The sequence below is a fragment of the Pipistrellus kuhlii genome, unplaced genomic scaffold (genome assembly GCF_014108245.1).
Source record: "Pipistrellus kuhlii isolate mPipKuh1 unplaced genomic scaffold, mPipKuh1.p scaffold_m20_p_11, whole genome shotgun sequence".
Lineage (NCBI taxonomy): Eukaryota > Metazoa > Chordata > Mammalia > Chiroptera > Vespertilionidae > Pipistrellus > Pipistrellus kuhlii.
The window spans coordinates 44,024,730-44,048,864 of record NW_023425416.1 but is presented as its reverse complement, the minus strand read 5'-3'; the positions used below and the strand labels follow the sequence as shown (position 1 = coordinate 44,048,864).

The following is a 24,135-nucleotide window of genomic DNA, read 5'->3' as shown; positions in this document are numbered from 1 at the left end:
GCGCAAAATGCAATGGCAGTCGTTAGTCCCGGTCCTGCCTTCCTTCTCTACCCTCGCTCTCTGCCCGCACGTGCTTCAGGGAGGTTCCTAACCTGAACTGAGAGTGTTTCTTCTGGCAGGAGTGAGAGCGGGTTTGAGTGGGACGCAAGAGAATCCTCCAGGTACGTTAGGCTTCTTTCTAGCCACCGTTGCTGCGGAGGCCTTATCAAAAGTCATTACATACTAACATTACGGGGGAAATCAGATTTCCCCCCTGATATTTTTAACTAATGCTTGGGATCATGGAGATTTAAGACAATTCCAAGGCCACTATGGTGGGTGCCTCTCAAGACATGGTCAAAGGCAGGCAGTGGACAAGGCCCCAGCACTGTCCCATCGGAGGCCGAGGGGGAGAGGAGATACAAGTGGTTCATGCACAGCCCACGTTAGAGGCAGTTTTATTACAGGACCAAGGAGGCAAGTTGCACTTTCCCTAAAGGGGCATACCTTGGGTTATCCGGGCCGGAGGGGGACCCTCTCTTCTCGGACGTTTCCGGAGTCCCCGTAGTTGCGATCCCCTCCGAGCCCTGACTCTTGGCAGCCAGGTCGGCAGGGGCTGGGAGCTCGGGCATTTCCTCGTCTTGCGGCCTGGCCCCGGCGGGGCCCCTGCTGTCCTCCGGGACAGCGGCCTGGGGCTGGCTGCCTCTGCTCGCAGGCTGCAGAAAGGCATCGAGCTTCTGCTCCCGGGAGTCAGTGCGGACCATCTGATAGGCATACACTTTGTCGCCACTTCCAGAAGCAGACGAAGGTGCCACGCCTGTTGTGGATTTAACCACCTCCCCAGAGGGGCCAGCAAGACTGGGCAGTAACGTCTGTGACAAAAGAGAAGACAGAGGGAAGATTCAGAATCCGAAGTCCAGGAGCCCAGGGCCCAGAGCGGAGCAGTGCTGGGGAAAAGCTCAAACCAGGTGTGGTTATCATGACAGAATTACTATTACAGGAGCAAATCGGACTGAAGTTTGAAGTATAAAAATAAAGATATACAAATATAAAAGTCAAAAATTCATCAAATCCTCATAGTCTTAAAATTGGCTTAAAATGGAAATATCAGTGAAAAGTTCTAATAATTTTAGGTTTTTCCTGCTGCCGTAAGAGGATTTTTTTTTTGTGGTAAAATATACGTAACACAAAATTTACCACTTAACTGTTGTTAAGTATATACAATAGTTCTGTGGCATTAACCATTCATTCTCACTGTTGTACGACCATCACCACCATTCATCTTCAGACTTATTTTTTTAATTGATTTTTTACAGAGAAGGGAGGATAGAGAGTTAGAAACAACCATGAGAGACAAACATTGATCAGTTGCCTCCTGCGCGCCCTCTACTGGGGATGTCTGCAACCAAGGTACATGCCCTTGACCGGAATCAAACCTGGGACCCTTCGTTCCGAAGGCCAATGCTCTATCCACTGAGCCAAACCGGTTAGGGCCATCTTCAGACTTTTTATCCTTCCAAACTGACCCCTGTGCCCTTTACATTCAAAATTCTCCCTGCTCCCCAGCTTCTGGCGACCACCATTCTGTTTACTTTTAAATATACGTATTTCCTAGCTCTGTCCATGGAAAGGCCCAAAGCAATGACCACCCAGGAGTAATGAGGACCCCCGATCCAGATCACAGTCTCTAAGTACCATTCCCTTCTAAAATGAAATCAGAGCTCCTTGGAGAAATGGACTGGGAAAGCACAAAGAGAACCTAGAGTATCTTGTCATGCCAGGAACAAATAAGCTATCAAAGACGAATGGAATTGGGTCAAAAGGATAAGAACATCAGCTTGAAGGGGCTTCCCTTGGTCTCAGGTGAAATAATTGGAACATCAAGGAGAGAAATGAGCCCTGGTCTGCATGGCTCAGTGCTTAGAGCACATGTGTCAAACACAAGGCCCGCGGGCCAAATCCATCCCGCCAGGCCTTGCAATGTGGCCCGCACCGCGCTGTCATCACTGCACTCCGCTGCGTTTCCATCACAATGACAGTTTATGACTGTTCAGTAAACCATTCGGCCCACGATTTAGGCTGGATTTTAGATTTTGGCCCCTTCTCTGATTGAGTTCGACACCCCTAGCTTAGAGCATCAGCCCACGCACTGAAGGATTGCTGGTTTGATTCAAGGGCATGTATCTGTGCTGCAGGCTTGATCCCCAGCCTCAGTTGAGGCATGTGTAGAAGGCAACCAATCGATATGTCTCTCTCACATCAATATCTCTCTCTCCTCTCCCCCCTCCCTTTCACTCTCTCTAAAAAAATCAATGGGAAAAATATCCTTGGCTGAGTTTTAACGAGGGGGGGGGGGAGGGAGAGAGAGAGAGAGAAATAACCATAATTAATAGGAAGAGACAAAAAGGGAGAAAAAAGTCATTAAATGTCATATTGGAGATTACTAGAACACCAACTCACTCCTTTGCAAAATGATAATTAAAGGGATAGAATTCAGATTTATCCTTACTTTCTAGTATGAACTGTATTTCAGGATAACCAAATAGCTGTAACAAATGAGGGAAAGTTCTTCCACACAGAATAATTCTAATGAATTAACAGGGGGGAAAAAATCATAAAATCAGGAAATCATAATCTGCCATCCGAATGAAATAACTGATTCAGGTTACGGCCACGCCTGATGGTGAAACCATCAGGGAGGCGCTTTACAACGAAGGAATCGGACTCTGACCAGCCGGTCACCAAAATGACAGAACAGGTCAGCGTGCACCTCCTGCTGGGCTGCGATAGGAAGTGCATGGCCAATTCCACCAAGAATTCCTGCAAAACAAGTTTTTTACTCCGAATATAACCATGCCTCTAGAGTTTCCGTTTCATAGGCAACATGGAGGATTAGGACACGTTAAACGACTAAGCAGCAGCCAATCCAGCACGCGCACTGTTCCTCAGGAAGGCGGAGAAAGGGGTGGCTGCAGCTCGCCTGCGTGAAGTAGGTCCTGGAGGAGTTGGAGCCCAGGAGCTTGCTCTCCACGTGCTGCTGCACCCGCTCCAGGATGCTGTCCTCGTGCAGGAAGTGCACCTCGTGCTTCGTGGGGTGCACGTTGACATCCACATTCTGCGGGCTGATTTCTAGACTGGCAGAAAGAGAGACAGTTACCTCATATGGCGGAGGACTGGGGGCAGGGGTTTTCATTCGCCGTATATGTGGTGGCAAGATGTCTTGAGGCCAGTTGACAAAATGGTCAAAACTTCAGGGTCAAGTCTGAGTGACCTGGGTTCAAGGCTGACTCCACTACGAGAAGCTGTGTTGCTTTGGGCAGGTTACATGGTCTTTCTTTACCTCAGCTTCCTCATTTGTCTAGTGGAGATTAATCTCATATAAAGCACTTTACATGTAACTGGCACATTTACTGTATGTCAGCTGTTACTATCATTTTTATTATGTGACTGGGGCAAGTCACTTAACTTCTCTGGGGCGGTTTTCTCATCTGTAAACATGAACCTGTCCCCTACTTTTGGTTGGTATTACATGAAGATCAAAACAGGAATATATGTGAGAAAACTCTCTATCACTAAAACATAATACAGAAGTCAGTTTAGCCCTGGTGGGTGCACTGAAGAGTAGCCCATTCGATTCCCAGTCAAGGCAATTCCCAGGTTGCGGGTTCAATCACCAGTTGAGGTGCAAACAGAAGGCAACCGATCAATATTTCTCTCTCACAACAATGTTTCTCTCTCTCCCCCTTACTCTCTAAAAAAAAAAAAAAATCAGCTGAGATGTGCAAGCTATCAACTTATGCCTCAGCTTCAAATCCATCTTTCATCACTTGCTCTTTGATAATGAAGCTTTGCAATATGAACCTTTGACAGTAGGGGGCATTGGAGAGCCCCAGGAGGCAGAAGGGGTTTCCCTGCCAGGTTGGGGGCCACTTCTGCCTGGCTCAGGAGGCAAGCTCACATTAGTTTTACCAGCACAGCGCCTGGCACATGAGCACTCTCAGTGAGATCCTGCTACGGGAGTGAACAAAGGAAAGAAAACAGCGCCCTGCACTGTGAGAAAGGACGGAACACCTTTTGCTGGTGGAGCTTGGGGTTCACGCCCAGCAGCTGTTGGCAAGCCGTCTCTTTGAGAGGACAGTGTGATGGAATTCTGTTTCTCCTGCCTCGTGGGCGGGCAGTTTGGTGCTACATTACCTGAGGTACAGGAACGGGTGTGTGTTTTTGGGTAAATATGCTGCATACACCGTTTCAATGGCTTTTTTTAAAGAAGTTGATTCCACCAGACGATCTAAAATAAAAGAGAAGGAAGCAACTCACAACCATCCTGAAGGGTGAGATGACAGGTGAACGGTCACATCGCCATGAAATCACCTCGGGAAGACCACCTCTGGGGTGACTCCCACATCAGACCCCCAGAAGGAAGAGCCCCCTTTCCCTGCAGCTCCTTCCAGCATCTCACAATGGGCCTGGCGTCTCTCCTCTCACAGAGTGGCCGTGAATCCAGCCTGCCCACTTCCCTCCCGCCAGTCAGCCACGCGGACTGCCTGTGCCCTTGCTGGACAGTGGGCAGTCTGGCGTCAGCCCTCAGACTTCTCATCCTGCCAATACCCACTGGCTACCAGTCACGTGTGACTCGTGCTGAGAGACAGTGAGCAGGTAAACCTCCCCCTCTCTTTACCCTCCCCCCACCCAGCACTACTAGAGCGCTGTATGTGCAAGTGGTCAATTTAATCCCAACCAAAAGAGTGGCCTGATTTTATCAGGGAAGAAATTATACTCTGGGTGCTCACGACATTCCCCTCAATAACCTCACTGTGCCGTATCTCACGTGTCCTGCCCACACAGGCTGGAGCAGGTGCGGGCGCTGACGGAGGGACAGCTGGAGGCCCCCTGTGGAGCCTTCTGAATTTGAGACATGCCATAGGGCTGTTCTGTGTCCCGCCAACTGAGCGAGCCTAGCATGTGAGACAACCGAGTAAAGAGCTGGACCCCTCTCTGCTTTCGGGAGCTTGGCCGCAAGACCAGATTTGCTCAAGTTACGCAGGGCCTGTGTGGTAAACGGCCCACCGGAAGCATGGATGTGACATACTCAGATGGCACTCACAGGGACCTTTGCTTGTCTGTTCGGTGGCTAACAAATATGTTACAGAGCAGTTACTCTTCATGGTCAGGAAACAACAAATGAAAACATTTTCTGAGTCTTGGTGGAAGCAAGCTTGCTAGAAGTCCTTCTAGCTTAATCCCCTCCCAACAAAGCTGGAAAAGACCCTGCCAATACCAACCAGCTTAACAAAATGTGGCTATAAAATTCTGGCTCTCTCCTGTTTCTGTATGTTTTGAACAATTGCTGTCATATAAGTATTACTGGGGACATTCATCGCTGGTTATCACTGTAAATGGAAGGAGGTGTTATACCACTTCCAGTAGCAAGCACACAAAACAAAAATTATAACATAATTATGAATTGCTTCAAATGCTAAAGATAAAGGACCTATGGGATAAAAATGGAAAGAACTGAACAAATGGAAAGATTCATCATGTTTCTGGGTAGAAAAAGATAAACAGAATGATATCGTGTTTGGAATTACTTGCTATGGCTCCGTCTCTCAAAACCATGTAACAAACATGAAATTAAGTGACAAGAGGCAGAATGCACAGTGATATTGGCGGCTTCATCAGCAGCAATCGTGTAAACACTACGTCAGCAGAGAGATGAAGAGGAAAGGAATCTGAGAAACTCCAAATTCCCTGAGTTAATTTTCTCTCTCATGTTCAGTTCTGTGCTTTACGTTATAAAGAATTCTCACTCTTTAACAAGAAAGATCTCCAGGGGCTTAGCACTCAATTTCTTTACTAACACTGCCTTCCCCTCTGCCCTGCTGGGCAGTTTCAAGCAGTGGCCCTCAGGGGTCCTCAAACTTTTTAAAGTGGGGGCCAGATCACGGTCCCTCAGAGAGCTGGAGGGCCGGACTATATGAACTACTAATTCCTACTGTAACACCTCGGCTGCGCTCACTGCCCAAAAAACCTGGCGTGCCGGATCAGACTCCTCTGCGGGCCGCATGTGGCCCGCGGGCCGTAGTTTGAAGACGCCTGAAAACAACACCGAGCTGCCTAGGGCCTGCTCAGAAAGGCTCCAATGCCAGCAGGTGACAAAGGTGAGCTGGCCTGCCACGCCCTCTCCTGGGCACTTCTCGGAGGGATGAGCACACTTAGACCAGAAATTAGTGACTATCCACACTTCCTAATCAAACCCCCTATCAGGTGCGCCTGTGTATAAGCAGACCCGGGATCGGGAGTTTTCCCAGTGTCCCTAAAACTCCCGTGGACTGACCTCCCTATTTACTCTTCTGCACTTACGGTTGATGAAGAGTAGGAAGATGCACTTCTTCACCGAGTAGTTGGCATTGGAGATGTAGCCTTTCATTTTGAAGGCAAGTGTTTTATCCTCACACCCAACTTCTATCAACTCTCTGTGGGAAAAGAGAAATTGTGAGGCTTCGGAAAACATCAGAAAGTTCCAACTTTATAAAGAATGTGAGTTGGAAAAATCAGGGCTCCTTCCCATAAACAAACTACCAAATGAGGACCCGGGCTTGGTCAAGAAACTCTAGAAAGTTTCACTAGCGAGTACACTCTCGCTTAAAAGTACACTATTTGTATTTTTAGTTCTGGGAGCACAATTTTAAAACAATTAATTCATCAACACATAACTAGTGAGAAAAAGGTAATTAAAAGTAAACTGTTTGTTCCCTTGTTAGAAACTTGGTTTTGCTCAAAGAATGAATAATTTGTCCTTCAAAGTAGAAAACGGGGTTCCGTGACTACTGCTGCTGCTTTTAAGACTGTTTGAAAAAGGAAGTCAGAGGCTGTCTCTATCTGTGTCTCCCTACCACCTGAGGTACACTTGGCATAGAGAGAGGAGGATGCTGGGATTTTTCCGCTCGGATTATGACACGGCATCTTGGGCTTTGTACAGTCCTGGGACGTTGGCTGGGAATGTGTGAAGGACATGGTGGTTTGGTGCTGGTGGAACCAGTGGCCAAGGGGACGGCTATGAGGACTCTGTAATGCAGGCAATTTCCCTCCGAGGCTTTCCTTGACAGTGAAGATGTAGTGACACTGACAGACACGCTTGCCACCGGAGAGGGTGTGGTCAAGGGCAGAGAATATTTTACTCGTCTTTCCATCCTCAACTTCTGGCACAAAGCCTGAGAGATGGAGGCAATGGATCAATGTTGAGCGATCATTAATCCTAAAGAGATGATAATGGGAATACAAGGAAAAGAGGGAGCATTGGAGGATAAGAGAATCCTACTACACTCTATTTTAAAGACAGAGACTTAAGAAGAACACACTATTTGACAGACAGGCCATGGAAGAGACATCTCCCAGGAGTGTTGATCACGTGAAATAACGACTCTGTCAACAAATGTGAAGCCTGAACATTTGATTCAATGAATTTGATTAAAGCAAACTCTTAAGGCTGGTGCTATCCGATCCACAATAACGGGATGAAATGCCGAGGATGTTTTTACAATGTAAGTTCTCAACATACCGGCTGACAGCATTGCCGAAGACGGAGCGGATGTTGTCCACGGTGGTGGCACTGGGCAGCGTCCTCACGTCGGCCACGGTCTCCCCTTGCTGGGAAACAGATGATGCAGCGACTTACTGTCTCCCCGATGTGATGGCAACAGTGTAACCCACCCCCACAGGCAAACTACAGAAAGCCATCTTCCCTATCTAATACGTAACCATCCCCTACGAAACAAGAACTTACTTTTTTCACTGAGAAACTGATGCCCGAGTTGTGTATTGCATACCTGGCAAGGAGGAAAACAAAACAAAACTGCATGCAGCGTGGCCAAACGCACCCTGCGGGCCAGAGCCCCCTCTGAGGTGCGTGCATGGTGGTCAGTGATGTAAACAAAGACAGACACAAACAGAAGCATCCTCAGGTGTCCTGTTTTAGCCACAGGAAAAGAAGCCAGCAGACACTTCCCGGCTAGCAGCGCTAAACGTGCCTGATCCAGCGGGAGACAGGGTTCCACTCTGCATCGCTAGGCTGCTGACCAGATCCAGGGCTATCTCAGCACGATTTCCCCCTGCCTGGTTTTAGCCTCACAAGCTCCAAAGGTCTGGGTTGCCTCAAGGATAGCCTGAGAACTCGCTCAGAGCCCCCCGCCATGACACCGCTCCTAACCCCCATCTTCCCCAACCCAAGGTCCTACGCCAGCCTCTCCTCCCTCACATGCCCCGCGAAGGGCTGTGCCTCATAAAATGCACTCATTCAATAACAACGAATAATTAACGCTACCAAACCTCAGACCTTAACCGCCCACTAGAGCTCCTTTACTTCCAGGAGATAATGAATAGTCTGACACTGGTTTATATAATTCCAGGGAATAGAAAAGAAACTTGATGTCTGGGTCCATTCCACTTTATTAGGGGCAAATGTTTTATTCATTTTTGATTTTTCAGAAAAACTGCAAAGCAGTTAACATGTCCGTTATAATCGCAGGAAGTACAGGCTCAGAGAGCCCATGCTGGAGCCACTGTGCCGGCAGATTAAGTCTATCGAAAAGAAAAAAGAAAAAAAAAAGAAAGAAATCTTCTCCCCGCCCTGACTGGTTTGGCTCAGTGGATAGAGCCTCGGCCTGCAGACTCAAGAGTCATAGGTTTGATTCCAGTCAAGGGCATGTACCTTGGTTGCGGGCACATCCCCAGTAGGGGGTATGCAAGAGGCAGCTGATGGATGTTTCTCTCTCATCCATGTTTCTAACTCTCCCTTCCTCTCTGTAAAAAATCAATTAAAAAATATTAAAAAAAAAGAAAAAGAAAGAAAGAAATCCTCTCCCCAGGGACGTGGGGCATGATGGGGGACCCAGGCTACGCTAACCACATGCCCTCCCCAGGAAAGAGACTTCTGAGCAGAATCAAGAACAGGATGAAAGCAACTGTAATGGTCACGACACGAAATCACATCCTGGTCCTTATCCTCCCCAAGCAGCAGCTGGCCATGCTTCTCCCCCTCGTGAGCCACTCCCAGCCTTCCCACAAATTTATTCTGGGCTCGTTAGCTATCGCTTGTCACCAAAGAACCCTCCCTGATACAGACACCAACTGCTCTCTCCTGGGGACATGAGAGAAAAGCCAGAATTAGTGACTAAACCCTGGCCTGCAACGTTCCGCAGCCAGGCGGCTGTTCTCAAGCCCAGCAGCTGTCTTCAGCTCAAGCACGGGAGCCGGCCGCTGGGGAGAGATCTCAGAGACCCACGCCCGGATTGTGAACTGTACCTGCCAACAACTTCCAAAATCTTCCCGTACTCTTCACTTGGATTTTTTAAAGCTTTCCTCCTCGTGGCAATGTTGTAAAAAAGGTCCTCCACCTGAACAGAAAATTGAGCTTTCTTGTAAATTCGTCGATGTGGAAATAAAAAACAAGCTGGGCCTTAAGGCAGAGAATCCAACTATTTACCGACAGCCCGGGGCAGCCCTAACAAAGAAAATTAGGCATTACTTTTCCTGCCTCCCACTTTCACTCGCCGATTTCTCAAACAGGTACTGGGGCTTGGCTCTAAGTCAGGCTCTTTGCTCTGTACTGGGAATATGAAGACAAATAATGCCCAGTGCTGCCCAGGACAGCAGACAGTCATTTACAGATAATTATTATATCACATGGCATTCAAACATTTTCGAACTAAGAATAATGACATCATTTCTGAGCTCACTGGGGTTCTTAGAAATCTCAGCGTGGTCACCTGGGAGTGAATCCCTGTGAACACGAACTCGGAAGCCCACGTTCACTGTGCCTCCCGCCTCATCAAGGCCGGGACTTGGCATCTCCAGGGAGCTGTGCTCTAGCGGGGGCTGGGGCGGAGAGATGGGATGCATGATGGTGGATGCTTTATAGAACCACAGAATGAGAAGAGACTACTTGAGGCATCATAGAAACAGGGCAGCGTCACGGACTTTCTCCTGATGATACACTCAATCACTCCAACTCCCTCTGAGTGGGCCAGTGTTCTTTACGCCACTGGCTGGGTGAGAAAAGTAAGGTAAAGGGACAGTAAATGACTTGACTGTGGACACATAACCACTGAAGGCAAGGCTGGGACTCTGACCTTTCCTGGAGGCAAGCTCAAGGTTCTTCCAATGCCAACTGCCCTGCCATCCCAAGAAAAGAATCTCCCAGCTTAAAAAAGACCAGGGGGCCGAAACCGGTTTGGCTCACTGGTAAGAGCGTCGGTCTGCGGACTGAAAGGTCCCAGGTTCGATTCCGGGCATGTACATTGGTTGCAGGCACATCCCCGGTAGGGGGTGTGCAAGAGGCAGCTGGTCGATGTTTCTCTCTCATCGACGTTTCTAGCTCTCTATCCCTCTCTCCTCCTCTCTGTAAAATATCAATAAAATATATTTTTTAAAAAAGATGAGGGGGTGGACAAAGGCCAAAAAGCGTTTATCTTGCGTAGAGGGTAAGACCCTGGGGTCTCTATTAACCAGCAGAGATTCATTTTACTGTTACTTAGAAAGTTCAGAGACAATTTTTTTTCAATATTTATATGAAGTTCTTCTCCAACAATCCCCCCTCCCGTGTCCCATTCTCACCGTGATCTGGGTGCCCTGATTGCCTGCACACGGCTTAGGAGGCGCTTTCAGCTTCCCATCGGAGTAACTTGCTCTAATCAGAAAACAGAACAGATTATAAACACCCAATAGAAACAAAAGAGACACTTATCCAACGGATAAAAAAGAACATTATGCCAGTGACACATTAAAATATAGCCATGTTATGTGTTTTCTTAACAACCACTTCTTTATTTTTCCGCTACTTCCATAACCATTCCAATTGGATACCAAAAAAGTGTATATGTCCCTTTTCTTCTAGCAAATGTTGCTTCTTAGTTTTTGAGTTTTGAGCTCCAAGAATAGCTTTGCCAGTGCCTAAGAGGACAGTCCATTTTCTTCAGTAATTCCGCAAGCATTTATTGAGTGGCGACCATGTACCAGGTCTGTAGAGACGCCAGCAACAAAGACAGGTCTTAGAAAGCTCTTGCTCTAGTGAGGGCGCAGACTGTTACCAAAGTGGAGCACAATGGGCTAAGTCAGTGTTTCCCAAACATGATGAGAATCAGAGTGTTAAAATACAGATTCCTGAATCCCAACTAAGAAGTGCTAAATTAGAATTTTTGGGAACATATACCGTATTTTCCGGCGTATAAGACGACTTTTGAAACGGAAAAAAAGTCAACCAAAAATCGGGGGCAAAAGACCAAAATTGCACAAAAATTACCTGCAGATCTTGACGGCAAAGTAAGTCTTTTCTTTCAAGTGGGGGGTAGTCTTATACAGCGATTATAGGCCTAAACCGATGTTTTAACTCTAAAATTAGGGGGTCGTCTTATACGCCGGAAAATACGTAGGTAAAACTGTATACTTAACTTAGTGCTCTAAGACACTCTAAGACAGTTAAGTATACAGTTTTGCCTATACGTTCCCAAAAATTCTAGTTTAGCACTTCTTAGTTGAGATTCAGGAATCTGTATTTTAACAACTCCACCAGGTGATTCTCATCATGAGAGAAGTTTGGGAAACACTGGGCTAAGTGATCTAGGGAGGGAAATAGCCAGCCTGGGGTGAGAGTGGGGGCAGGTGGAAGTGTCAGAGAAGAGGTGACAACTCATCCGGGCCCTGGGAGGAATACGTTTCAGGAGGTCAGGAAGATAACCCAGGAAGAGAAAAACAGAATCAGAAGCACAGAGGCTTTAGAAAACACCGCAGCGGGGAATGTGTGGAGAGAGGGCTGGAAGGTGGACTGAGCACGTTAGGAGGGCGCTGGCTGCCCCATGATGACTGGATTTCACCCCGCCCCGGAAGGGGAGCCACTGGAGGTCCTGAGCAGAGGCAAACACAGCCCCAGAGGTGAAGGAACCAAAGTTGTGCCCCAGGGTCCCCATTTTGTGAGAAGGGATTCTAATGGTATCGCCCTCCCCCACCCAGGTCCTAGGGCAGTTATATTCGGAGTCAAATTTCTCTAGCATCAGTGCTGGATATGCTGAAATCCTCCACCTCCCTCTACTTCCCATATGTCTGTACAAGGGACCGAGAAACAGGCAGAACTGCCCACCAGTGAATGGGCAGAACCTAAAAAACAAGAGATGTGATTCTGATTCTTTAAATCCTGGTTTTGTTCTGTTCTAAGGCTGTTCATCAGTTTCTGAAAACTGTGCCAGCACAACAGATGGTCAGCGGCACCCACGGGAAGGCACACCAGCCCAGGCATGCACGTGTAGCAGGAAGTGGTGGCTCCCGAGCCAGCCGGGCAACCGGGAGCCTCCAGCACCCCAGCCGCAGCCCTGTAGTCAGCTCAAAGCCATACCCCACCACTTAGAATATGTCTGTGTAATAGAAAGCTTGTAATATGTCACATCTCTCTTCAAATAAGATTATCACCTAATAACCTTCCCTAATCCAAAGGGAGGCAAGAAAATTTACCCAAGAGCTCAGCCAGAAAAGGTAACATTGCTGCTTAGATGGGATTACTTTGAGGTGCAGACATAAAGCACACCTCTGGGTGAACACGATGAATAAAAGAAGATAGCGCTGTACCTGTATGCGCACTTCCCATCAGCTGTTTTGGTTGTGATAGTAACGTGAGCCACGTGGCTTATGCTGGCCAAAGCCTAGGAAAAAAAGGAAATGGAATGAAAAAAATTCACTGCTGAGTCAACCCGTCACATCACTAAGGGAAAGGTTATCTCCACTGCCTCCTCCACTCTGTATTAACATGCAACAATGCACACTCTGCTCACTCATTTTGATAATACGTTTTAAAAACAAAGAAAGGCATCAAATTGAATATGTAGCATAATTACTACCACAAGGGAAAATATATTAAAAGTCCAAAAGGAACGCCAAATAATTAATGTATAAATAGCAATTCTGTTTAGATGTAGAACACGTTAAATATTCTCAAGAGATTTGTCTAACAATTTTAAAACCTATACTTCAGAAATGGGTATCAGAGTCACTCCAAATAGATTATATTGTACACATTTTTCAAAACATGTAAGCAATTACATGTTTAGAAATGTAAATTTTAAATTATGTAATTACGACAAAAAAAATTAAAAATGACCATTTCCCCCCCTTTATAATCAACATTGGTTTCCTAGCCCTTTGAAATATGTATCTTCTTTTTCTTTTTTCGTTAATCCTCACCTGAAGGTATTTTTCCATTAATTTTGAGAGAGAGGCAGAGAAATGTCAATGTGAGAGAGACAAATCGATTTGTTGTGGGCCCCAACCAGGGAGTGAGCCAATGAGACATATAATTTCATCCACATAGATTTCAGTATATATCTTAAAGAATAAAAACTCAAAATAACCATGATGCTATTTTAAAATCAATAAAATTAACAATGTCTTAATACTATCAAATAACCAATCTGTGTTCAAATATCTGTGTCTCAAAAAAATTTTACACTTTGCTCAAATCAGAATCCAAGGGAGAGCTGTACTTTGGAGATGGTTCACAGGCACTGAAATCTCTTGTCATCTACAGGTTCCTGTCTCTTCTCTACTTTTCTTTTCTTTGCACTTTATTTGTTGAAGGAAACCAGCCTTTTATCATGCAGTTTCCCTATCTCAGTATCATGTACTGTGCTCCCTTGCCCCTGTATTTTCTGTGTATTGGTACTTAAATTTAACTACTGATCAGAGTCCCATTTTATTTTTGGACAGGAAGCCTTTGTAGATGGTATTTCATTCTTCCATCAAGCAATATCTATATAATGTCATAGGGCTCTCTATAGATTAAGTTTATGGTATATTAAGTATTTATAAACAAGTCTCAGTTCTGGCAAATGGAATTTATGTTTGTTTAGACTTACTTCTCTCTAACAAGTAAAAAGTATCACATCTTGTTTACCTACTGAGAAACATGCTGACAAATGGTAGAAATGTCATCACAGGCGGATACTTACACATTTATGAACCCTTAGCTTACCTCACCGCGAAAGCCATAGGTAGAAATATTAGCTAAATCCTCAAAGGACTGAAGTTTACTTGTAGTGAACCTCTCACATACAATATCTAGATCTTCTTTCTAGAAGACACCAAAAAATAAGTAAATTATTATATTACTCATTTTTCCCCCCAAATCCTTTTGAATCTCCCTCTTCTTGAGTGAATTCAAGAAGATAATCCTCCGAGGAGGAGAGTTTCTAAATTAGCAGGAACTCGCTCACGTGGCACCCAGACCACTGGCCTGGTGCCCCTTCCTTCTCGCTGCTCTCATTTCTCTCACTGGCTGGTTCTGTTACTCCCTGACAGTGGAGTAACCCCAGATACCACCCTTGGCCCTCTTCTCTACCTACACACATCTTGACAGTCTTATCCTGTCTCATGGGTTTTATAAAAATTACCAGTTTTTATAAACCTTCTTTGCCACGGGGGAGTGGGAGGGCTGTATCTCTGTTTTCCGAGACGCACATGGAAAACACAGGTTCCTGAGTGGAGGAGCTGGGGATTAAGAAATTAAAGGGGAAAAAAAAGAGAGAGAGAGAGAGACCAAGACACAGAAATAGATTTAAGCTGGGACTCAGGTGGGGGGCTGCCACTCTGATGGAGAGACAGTTAACACCCACCACAGACAACACCGCACATTTATTTATTTCCAAAGGCGGGGTTTAAGGTCAAAGGAGTTTTGGGTGTGCCCAGGTCCTATTCATTCCCTCATTCCTGGGATTTAGCATATCAAGACCTGGGTAAAGTCAAGTCTCCCACATTTTGAGGAAACATGTACCCAGGGCATGGCTCTGCCTACGCCTTGAGTTCAGCTGATGATAATTAAAGTTCATCCATGTGCATTCCCAAGGGGCCCTTTACACTTCTTCAGTAAAAATCTAGACATATTTTACAGATACATTTAATTGTAGCAAAAAATTGACAAAGGGTTCTTACAAAACTCACTTTGCTCAAAACCCTCTACTAGAATCCCACCTGAGTCAGAGTAAAAGCTAAAAATTTCACAATGGCCCAAAGGCTGGACGTGATCAGTCTGCTTATCTTTCAGATCTCATCTCCTATTCCGGTCACACTGGCCTCCTTGCTGATCCTTAAACATGTCAGGCATGCTTCCACTTCCTGGTTTTTGCAGGTATTGTTCTCCTTGCCCAGAACACTCATCCTTTCATGGCTTCATCACTCACTCCTTTGACCTCCTCATTCCCCTGCACAGGGCCCAGTATGGAATAGGAACCCAATAAACAATTATTGTTGCTGTTGAGTTTTTTCTGTCAAACAATCCCATCCACAAAAGCCCAGTCTCTAGAACAGGGAAAGGTTCTGCCACTTCCTGCAGATACCGCACAGAGCACACAAGCACCTGCTCCTCTGAGGTTCTCCTTACCCTGATGCCGGTGCCATTGTCTTGGATCTGAATCAACTTCAGGCCTCCCTCTTTCACAACCACTTGAATACTTGTGCATTTGGCATCTAAACTGGCAAATCCATCAGAAAAAGAAATATCAGTCTGTAACTACCTTAATGCACACATTTTCATATAAGCTAAGGGGTAAAAACAAATTCCAAAAAAATATAAGATTGTCTGATTAATGTTTTTCCTTTGTTTTACAGGCTCTGTGACTACACTGTTATGTTTAGAGAAAAGGGGAGGGGCAGAAGGGGCTAACCATCATCTCCAATTGGATGGTCACCATCATTTCTGTTCTTCTAGGAAAGTGCCGTTAGAAGTAGGTCCTTTCAGCTCCTGCATTTTTCTTACTTCTCTATTAATTCAACCATCTGTTACTAGAACATGATTGAGCCTCAGGTTCCTAAATGACTCTATTAAAATGTCATTAAGCATTCTATCACTAAGTCAAACCGGTTTCGGCTCGTTAAGCATTCTAAATGTTTTCCTCCACTCTTCCCTTTTCTTTCAGAAAATACATATTGGGGGAAGAAAATATGGTAATGCAGAAAGTTCTTAAAGAAGCTTATAAATATTCTGTACCTTCAGAGAACAGCCTACGAGCACAGAGCACCTGCTAAAGAAAACAGATTCAGGCTGGTGCTGCGAGAGAAAGATAAATTATGGACTCCTCACACAGAAAATTCCTTATTTTAGAAATAAGACAATAAGTTACTTAAAGACCTTTCTCAGGAGCCCCTGAGTTCAAGTTGTTTAGCCATCTTGACTTACATATTAAAAGGAGCATAACTGTATGCTCATAGCAGCACAATTTACCATAGCTAAGATTTGGAAACAGCCTAAGTGCCCATCAGCAGAGGAGTGGATTGAAAAAAACTGTGGTACATCTACACAATGGAATATGACACCAGTATAAAAACAAAGGAACTTTTACCATTTGCAACAGCATGGATGGAACTAAAGAGCATTATGCAAAGCAAAATAGCCAGTCAGAGAAAAATAAGTATCACATGATCTCACTCATATGTGGGATATAATGATCAACATAATTTGATGAACAAGAATAGATCTTGAGACAAATGGCAAGGGAGGGGGTGGTTAGAGAGCAACCAAAAGACTTGTATGCATGCATATTAGCATAACCAATGGACACAACACCTTTGGAGGGTTGTAGGGGGACCTTGCCTGGGATGGGAATGGCTGGACTGGGGGAGTGGGGGAAGGAGACATGTAAAAATTCAGACTATAAAAAAAGGGAGCATAACTAGATCCATAAAAAGCCTCTGCTTATGGAATTAATGATAAGCTACTGCGCTAATGTTTAGTTTTGTTATACAGGATTCTGTCTGGGACTGTACAATAGGCCCAGCATGTTCAGTGTTCATTCTAACACTGTAGACACAAGCCAGCCTTTATAAATTAGATCAAGTCAAAAGGAGAAGCCCTGCCTGGGATCCCTGTTCCTTCTAATTCTCCGCATGCCCTGGCCAGCAGTCCTTTCTGAGCCACTGTCCTTTCAGTCCCGCTATCCCGGGCAGTTTATGTTTTCACAACAAATCCCTTTACAAAAGTGGCCTTCTTCGTGGAGCATTTTTTAAAATTTTCTTTTAAGATATGGATTTTATTAATAACAATTGACTTGAACACAAAGGATCTTACACAATGTTAGGAACGTGTCTTTTTTGAGGTTTACCGTTTACACCATCTTTCTTCCCATGTTTTTAACCTTTTCCCTCCACTCTGGTTGGCATTTTTCCAAACTTCAGAATCCACGGAATACCCCATAAAAGGGCAGGAGAGCACAAAGTGGGATCATTAATTTGGCAATAGGAAAGTCACAAGTTAAACCCATAGGAGGAAGATCATCAGCCTGTCCTAAAATCTTGACTATTTTATAATAAAACTCAAAATTTGTACTCTTGAACGTGCATGATTTTTTTGGACTAAGCATGGAACTGATAAAGATGAAGGGAGATGTTTTTCCTCCACCAAAGATTTATCTGCATCTTTTGCATATATGATTTTACAGGCAATTCCTTTAGTTAATGGCCACCATTAAAATGATACGTGGCATACGGCCCCTGTAAGCCTAGAAAAATCTCGCGACAGCGCGAGGGGCGCGAGAAGGCAGGACCCCCCAAATCCTCCGCCACTCTGGGCATGCGCCGTACACGCCTCCGCGCAGGGCAGGGAGGCGTGTCCGCGCCATTCCTGGCGCGGCCCGTTATGTTGTAGCTTCTAAGGAAGCCCGCCTCCGACACCCTGCGTACCAGTTCTCGATCATCTCCTTGATGGCATTAGCCGGCCGCTGGATAACTTCCCCTGCCGCGATGCGGTTCACCACCGTCTCGTCCAGCCGCCGAATAACGCCTGCGGCGAGCGACATTTTGGCGCCACTAGGAGCCCAGGCCACGTCGAGAGTCTCGCTGGACGTGCCGTCAGCCAATCACGACAGTTCTCGGTGCTGACGCTGTTTTCTTCCGTCTGTGTACGCGGCCCAGCCCTCCCCCCCCCCCCCACACACACACCCTTTCCTGCGGCTGCGCCGTTTCCGAGTGAGGGAGCTGTTGATTGGGCAGCTTGCATGTCAGTCAAGTGTCTTAGGTCCGTGGGTTCCCGAGCCTCTTGGTCCCTCCCCAAGGCAGCTTCCGCCGCGTTGCTAGAAGGATTTGCGCGTGCGCGGCCGAAATCACGGTCCGCTCTTTCGGCCAATCGGAGCGCAGATGCCCTAGCGGGAGCTCGGCGTCGCGCGGCTCGGGTGATCTTGCGCAGAGCGTAGGTGGCGTTCGGCGCTAGCTCCCACTCCGCCTGTCTCTCTTGCAGCCTCCAGGAGATCCGCTCCGCTCTTCTAAAGCCTCCGCAATCATGTGGATGACACCTAAGAGAAGCAAGATGGAAGTCGAGGAGGCTCAGGGGTTCCGGCCCGAGTGGACCCGACGTTATCTGGTGGTGGAGCCCCCGGAGGGCGAAGGGGCCCGCTGCCTGCTCTGCGCCCACCTCGTCGAATCCGCTTGCGAACGCGACGTCAGGCGCCACTACGAGGCCGAGCACAGGTACTACCAGCGGTATGTGGAGGAGGGCGAGCGCGAGGCCCTGGTGGAGCGCCTGCGGCAGGGCGACATCCCCGAGGTCGTCCCGCCCACTCCCGAGGAGCGAGCGGCGCGTGCGGGCCTCGGCATCGCCCGCCTCCTGGCCTTGAGGGGTCGCGGCGAGGGCGAGGGGGACTTTGTGTACCAGTGCCTGGAGGTGGTGCTGAATGACGTGCTGCCGGATCACGTAGGCGTTTTGGGTGGCATTGATCTCTCTTCAGAGACCATCCGGCAGAGGGTCCTGAACATGAACGAAAACCTACGCGGTCAGCTTTTTAACCGAGCCAAGGACTTTAGGGCCTATTCCCTTGCCTTGGATGACCAGGCTTTCGTGGCCTATGAGAACTACCTCCTGGTTTTCGTCCGCGGCGTGGACGTGGACTTGGAGGTGCAAGAAGAGCTCCTGACCATCATCAACCTGACCAATCACTTCAGTGTGGGCGCTCTCATGGCGGCGATCCTGGAGGCCCTGCAGACGGCGGGGCTTAGCTTGCAGCGGATGGTGGGCCTAACCACCACGCACACCCTGAGGATGATTGGTGAGAACTCTGGACTGGTGTCGTACATGAGAGAGAAGGCCGTGAGCCCCAACTGTTGGAATGTCATCCATTACTCGGGATTCCTTCACTTGGAACTGTTGAGTTCCTACGATGTAGATGTCAATCAGGTCATAAGTACCGTATCGGACTGGATACTTCTGATTAAGACAAGAGGCATCAGGCGGCCCGAATTTCAGGCTCTGCTGACTTCATCTGAATCAGAGCATGGCGAAAGGGTTAACGGACGGTGTCTGAACAACTGGCTAAGAAGAGGGAAGACTTTAAAACTCATCTTTTCATTAAGGAAAGAGATAGAGGCATTCTTGGCTTCGGTAGGGGCAACGACAGTCCATTTCACAGACCCCGAGTGGCTTTGTGATTTCGGCTTCTTGGTGGACGTGATGAACCACCTCCGAGATCTCAGTGAGCTGCTGCGATTCAACAGAGTCTTCGCTGCTACTGCATTTGACCACATTTGTAGCTTTGACGCTAAGCTGAATTTACTGCACAGACATCTTGAGGAAAAAAACCTAACCCACTTTGCTGCCTTGAGAGAAGTCGTTGATGAGCTTAAACAGCATATCAAAGAAGAAGAAAAAATACTTGATCCGGGTAGGTATAAAGTGGTGATCAGTCGCCTGCAGAAAGAATTTGATAGACATTTCAAGGACCTCAAGTTCATTAAAAAGGACTTGGAACTGTTTGCAAATCCGTTTAACTTTAAAGCTGAGCATGCACCTATTGCAGTAAGGATGGAGCTGACAAAACTTCAAGCGAATTCTGACCTTTGGGAGGAATACAGAAACAAAGACCTGGGGCAGTTCTATGCTGGATTGTGTGCTGAAACCTACCCAATTATCAAAGGGGTTGCCTATAAGGTGGCATCCCTGTTTGATAGCAGTGAAATCTGTGAAAAGGCCTTTTCATATCTGGTTAGAAACCAGCACACTCTGAGCCAGCCGTTAACAGACGAGCATCTCCACGCCCTGTTTCGGATCGCCACAACCGAAATGGAGCCACATTGGGATGCTCTTGTGAGAGTAAGAAATCCACCTAATCCGTAAGCTTTTGTGGGACAATATTGAAATACTCCACGAGAATCCAGTCCTAACAGCAAAAATTTGATTTTTCAAGTTGACTCCTTTAGAGTGTGAGAAAGCACCAAGTTTATTCATTTAAGTTGTTAACAATTGAGATTCTTCTGACTTTTTTTTTTCTCATCTCAAGAGGCAGCATGGGACTAGAACATGCAAACACCTCTTTTCAAACTTAATGTCAAAGTCGTCATTGTCTTTTGCTTTTATGACATAATTGTTTTTAAAGCAGTTTAGTACTGATGATGTGAGTTGACTTAGGAGTCTGTTTTGAAGAAATGTTAGGTCATATTTTAACGAAATGTTAAAATTCTGATGCATATAGTCTAAAATTATCATCTCCTTCATTGTATGTTTGAGCCAATTTGCAGAAATTCACATAGCAAGTTCAGAAGTTTCTGAAAAGGAAGAACATACATTTAGTGGAGATACTTGTCTATCAAAATGTTTGAAACTTTTAAAAAACATTGTGAGTCAGGGGTAAATATTAGCAGATTTCCTCCCTCTCACCTCTCACCTCTTCCCTAAACACTACAGTAATAATGGTTGATATTCCTAATAGAGGAAATAATCAAATAAAATTTTAGGAGCAAGAATTATTTTTAAATTGCTGATTAGAAGGCTTCCTGAAATTTGGAGGTCAGACTAACCAATTATTGGAGGTTTCCCCTGAATCTCTCACAATTAGGTGCTGTTTTATTTACTAGCTCACCTATTAAAGGACTATGGTAAGTATAGAATCTTAATGATTACCTATTAGTAATGCTTTTTTTCTATTGTAGACAAATGTTTGGCCCTGTCAAGAAGGATGAAGCAAAAATATTTTTGCACTCCAGGATCAGGAGGTGTGAGATTCTTTAGCTTCTTTGTCCTATCTGCATGGGTGTTACTGCTTTATAAAGAAATCCTGCTTAAAGGAAACTTTTTACTTTATAGTGATATACCAGATTTTGTTAGCTGATAGAAGTGCATTTATTAGAGATTTTGAAGCTGCCCCACATTCAGTATTTAAGAAAGTGCACAAGTAGAAATATTTAACTCAAGAAGCAGCTTTATTCAGATTTTAGGAATTTCATATTTCTAGTGAGCCATCTGCTTTGTGCTAAAACAGTGATTTTCAAACTTATGTTAACTGTGAAAAGGAAATCGTACAGTAAAGCCAAATATGTAAAATGACTTCAAAACAGGACCCGGTGTATAGATCCATATTTGAAAACGTGTGCTAGAGTCCTGTCTTAACTATTGTTACACATTATTCTATGGTCCTTAGTCAGCAAATTCAAGGAACCAGGATGCAACTAAAAATTGAAAAGGAAGTGGTGCCTCAGCAATCAAAATAGTGCCAAAAGAACCAACTTGTGTCAGTGGTTCTCAATCAGAGGCAGTAAACCCTCTTTCCAGAGGATGTTGGGACGTACAGGGGATTTTTTTGGTTGTCCTATTATATTTGGTGGGGGGGTTCTGCTGGCATTTCAACCTGGCACAGGAATTATTCCTCTCAAAGTGCCAGTAGGACCCCCCCAATTAGATTATTTTATTTTGAGGGTCATGGGAAATTGCCAATAGAAGCAAAATTAGAAGAACAAGTTGGACAAACTTAATAGGGGAGACTAATTCCAACATTCTGAGTTCGGCTGGTAAGATAAAAGCTTCAACATGTTCCAGTAGCTCACAATAGCATTGATAAATATGTAATCAATACTGAACCAGAATAAAGGACTCTATTCTGTTACATATAATTCATTGAGGGCAGAAAAGCAAGTGTTATAACAAGATGCTTGTCAAGAATGGTCAAGTTGAGATTTTGGTAAACAGGGAATAGGCTTAAAACAACACAGTGAAAATCCAAACAAACAAAAAAAATCTACCAGTAATTTTCCAATAATTTGGAAAATGGCAAGTGCTTTATTGAAAGAATGATTAGAGTACCTGAAAGCTGCTTCTGCTTTCTAACCCTGGTTCCTCAAATATTGAAGTCTTGTACATTTTGTGAAGTTCTAGTATATATTTTGCTTACAGTGATAATCAAATTAGTTTGCATCATATAGTCATTGAGTGGGTGGGGAGGGGAAATATAAGTAAAGGATTTTAAATTGGCCACGAGTAATAGAGCATTTGCTATAAACTAGTCTTGTTTGTAGAAGAAAAATGTGTATTTTACTGTTTTCTGTGTTAAGTAATTCTGTAACTGCATGACAGGTTTTTTTTTTTTTAATATTTTTTTATAAAGTAGTTGTTACTGGTCTGTTGTGTCAGTGAATACAGTTAAAATAAGTACTATTTTTTAAAGAAACTTAACGTCTCTATATTTCCCATTCCTACTAGTTTTCTTAAACGATTTGTCTGTATTCCTGTTGTCCCACATTGCCACTCAAACTGCTCAATCAAGCTCACAAAGTTTTTGTGAATGTTGTTACCCTCTGATACCACCATCGACCACTCTCCTTGAAGTAGATGTTTACTTGACTTCGGGAGATACCAGGTATGCTTGCTCAGTCTTCTTTGCAGGTACTTCTTTCCCTTAAATATCTGTGTTCTTGGGATAGTTAAATTTTCTTGTTCTACATCATCTTAACTGATCCCATTCCCTTTCATGGTTTCAAGTATCATCTATATGCACATGACTCTCAAGTTTATATCTCCTTTCTAAACCTTTCCTAACTCATATATCTAATTGCCAACTTACGTCCATTTTGCTGTCTCAGGGCAGCACAGTAAGTATGTCATTGATCTTGCCCCTAAACCCCTAAACCTGCTTCTATCATGTTTCTCCTTTTGGTAAGTGGTACCACCACTACCACCCATTCAGTTGGCTTGCCTAAGCCAAAACTTGAGTTATCCATGACTTTCCCTCTTCATACATCATAACATTCACAAAAACCTTTCTGTTAAGTCCACCATCTAAATTTTTCTTAATTCTCGAGTGCTACTCTTCTAATTCAGGCCATCAACCTACCTAAATGATAGCAACAACCTCCTCATTAGTCTCCCTTTCTCAGGTTTTGATCCCTTTCCACACTGCGGCCAGATTGTTCCAAAAGGCATATCTGGTCATATCTCTCCACTGCTTTCACCATTGCTCTTAAAGATAAGGTAAATTTCTGTTCGTCTGTCAGGTCTCACTTTATATACGACTTCCTCTAGGAAGCCTTCATTGATGCCCACTAGACTATGTACCCCTTCTACATCCTTCCTAAATACCCTTTTTTTCCCCCCAGCCATACACTTAACACACTTAATTGTTACTTGTTATTAATCACTGCTATATTGTAAGCTTTATAAGGGCAGGGACTTCATGCCTTGCTCAGTGTTATATCTGTAGTGATTAGCACAATGCCTGGTGTTTCAATAAATGTTTGAATGAGTAAATCTTTGTGTAGTGTTTTACAATCTTGGAAACCCTTTCACAGTCTCATTTGACCTTTACTGTTGTCCTCTCTTAGACTACTCACTGGATAATTGTTATCCACAAATTACAAATTAAGGAATGAAACCAAGTTCTTTGTGACTAAAAATCTCATTGTATTCCCAGAATGTAGCTCAGTGCTTGGCATGTGGCTCGAATATTTATTATATGAATATTGGGGAAACATTTAGATTGACCTAGTAAGTGTAAGTAGTAAAGCTAGGATTCAAATCGAGGTATACTTAACCTAAGTCCACTATATAATATTAAGTCATTACCTTCTTGATATAGAAATCTTAATACATATTTTTTTAATTTCTAAAGGAACCTGTATGAAAAATACTGGACAGCTATGTAGTGGACTAAAACAATAATTAAGTAATTAAAAAGTTGCATTTAGTACCATAAGAAGATAATGCTGCTTAAGAGTTAATACTATTGATTAACAACATGGCTATATCTCTCCATTTATATAATTCCTTTCAAAATATATTTTTTTATATTCTCACCCAAGAATATGTTTAGAGAGAGGAAGGGAAAAAGAGGGGGGAAAAAACACGAACGTGAGAAACACCTATCAGTTGCTTTC

The 24,135-nt window shown here is 44.8% G+C and overlaps 2 protein-coding genes across 3 annotated transcripts in view; one reads left to right on the top strand and one right to left on the bottom strand.

Moving 5' to 3' along the window:
- The window catches only part of MLH1 (mutL homolog 1), a 31,230-nt gene extending 13,330 nt beyond the window's left edge, over positions 1-17,900 (bottom strand). Inside the window, exons 1-12 of one of the 2 annotated variants that reach the window (XM_036431858.2) lie at positions 17,689-17,900; positions 15,395-15,485; positions 13,991-14,089; positions 12,592-12,665; positions 10,591-10,663; positions 9,280-9,371; positions 7,763-7,805; positions 7,538-7,626; positions 6,340-6,452; positions 4,174-4,267; positions 2,960-3,113; positions 487-851 (exon numbers count right to left, since the gene is read on the bottom strand). In XM_036431858.2, the coding sequence (XP_036287751.1) occupies positions 487-851; positions 2,960-3,113; positions 4,174-4,267; positions 6,340-6,452; positions 7,538-7,626; positions 7,763-7,805; positions 9,280-9,371; positions 10,591-10,663; positions 12,592-12,665; positions 13,991-14,089; positions 15,395-15,485; positions 17,689-17,804 (1,403 nt within the window). In that variant the 5' untranslated portion in view covers positions 17,805-17,900. The remainder of the gene's footprint in view (positions 1-486; positions 852-2,959; positions 3,114-4,173; positions 4,268-6,339; positions 6,453-7,537; positions 7,627-7,762; positions 7,806-9,279; positions 9,372-10,590; positions 10,664-12,591; positions 12,666-13,990; positions 14,090-15,394; positions 15,486-17,688) is intronic. The other variant, XM_036431859.2, reaches the window with a different exon arrangement.
- A 208-nt stretch (positions 17,901-18,108) lies between these two features.
- On the top strand, positions 18,109-23,504 carry EPM2AIP1 (EPM2A interacting protein 1). Its single transcript, XM_036431860.2, has 2 exons — positions 18,109-20,985; positions 22,466-23,504. The coding sequence occupies exon 1, from the start codon at positions 18,284-18,286 to the stop codon at positions 20,108-20,110; it is 1,827 nt and encodes a 608-aa protein (XP_036287753.1). The 5' UTR covers positions 18,109-18,283; the 3' UTR covers positions 20,111-20,985; positions 22,466-23,504.
- Positions 23,505-24,135: the final 631 nt, after the last annotated feature.

What these genes read in the sequence shown, in the direction of transcription:
- EPM2AIP1 (XM_036431860.2), top strand. Translation starts at nt 18,284, where the DNA reads ATGTGGATGACACCTAAGAGAAGCAAGATGGAAGTCGAGGAGGCTCAG.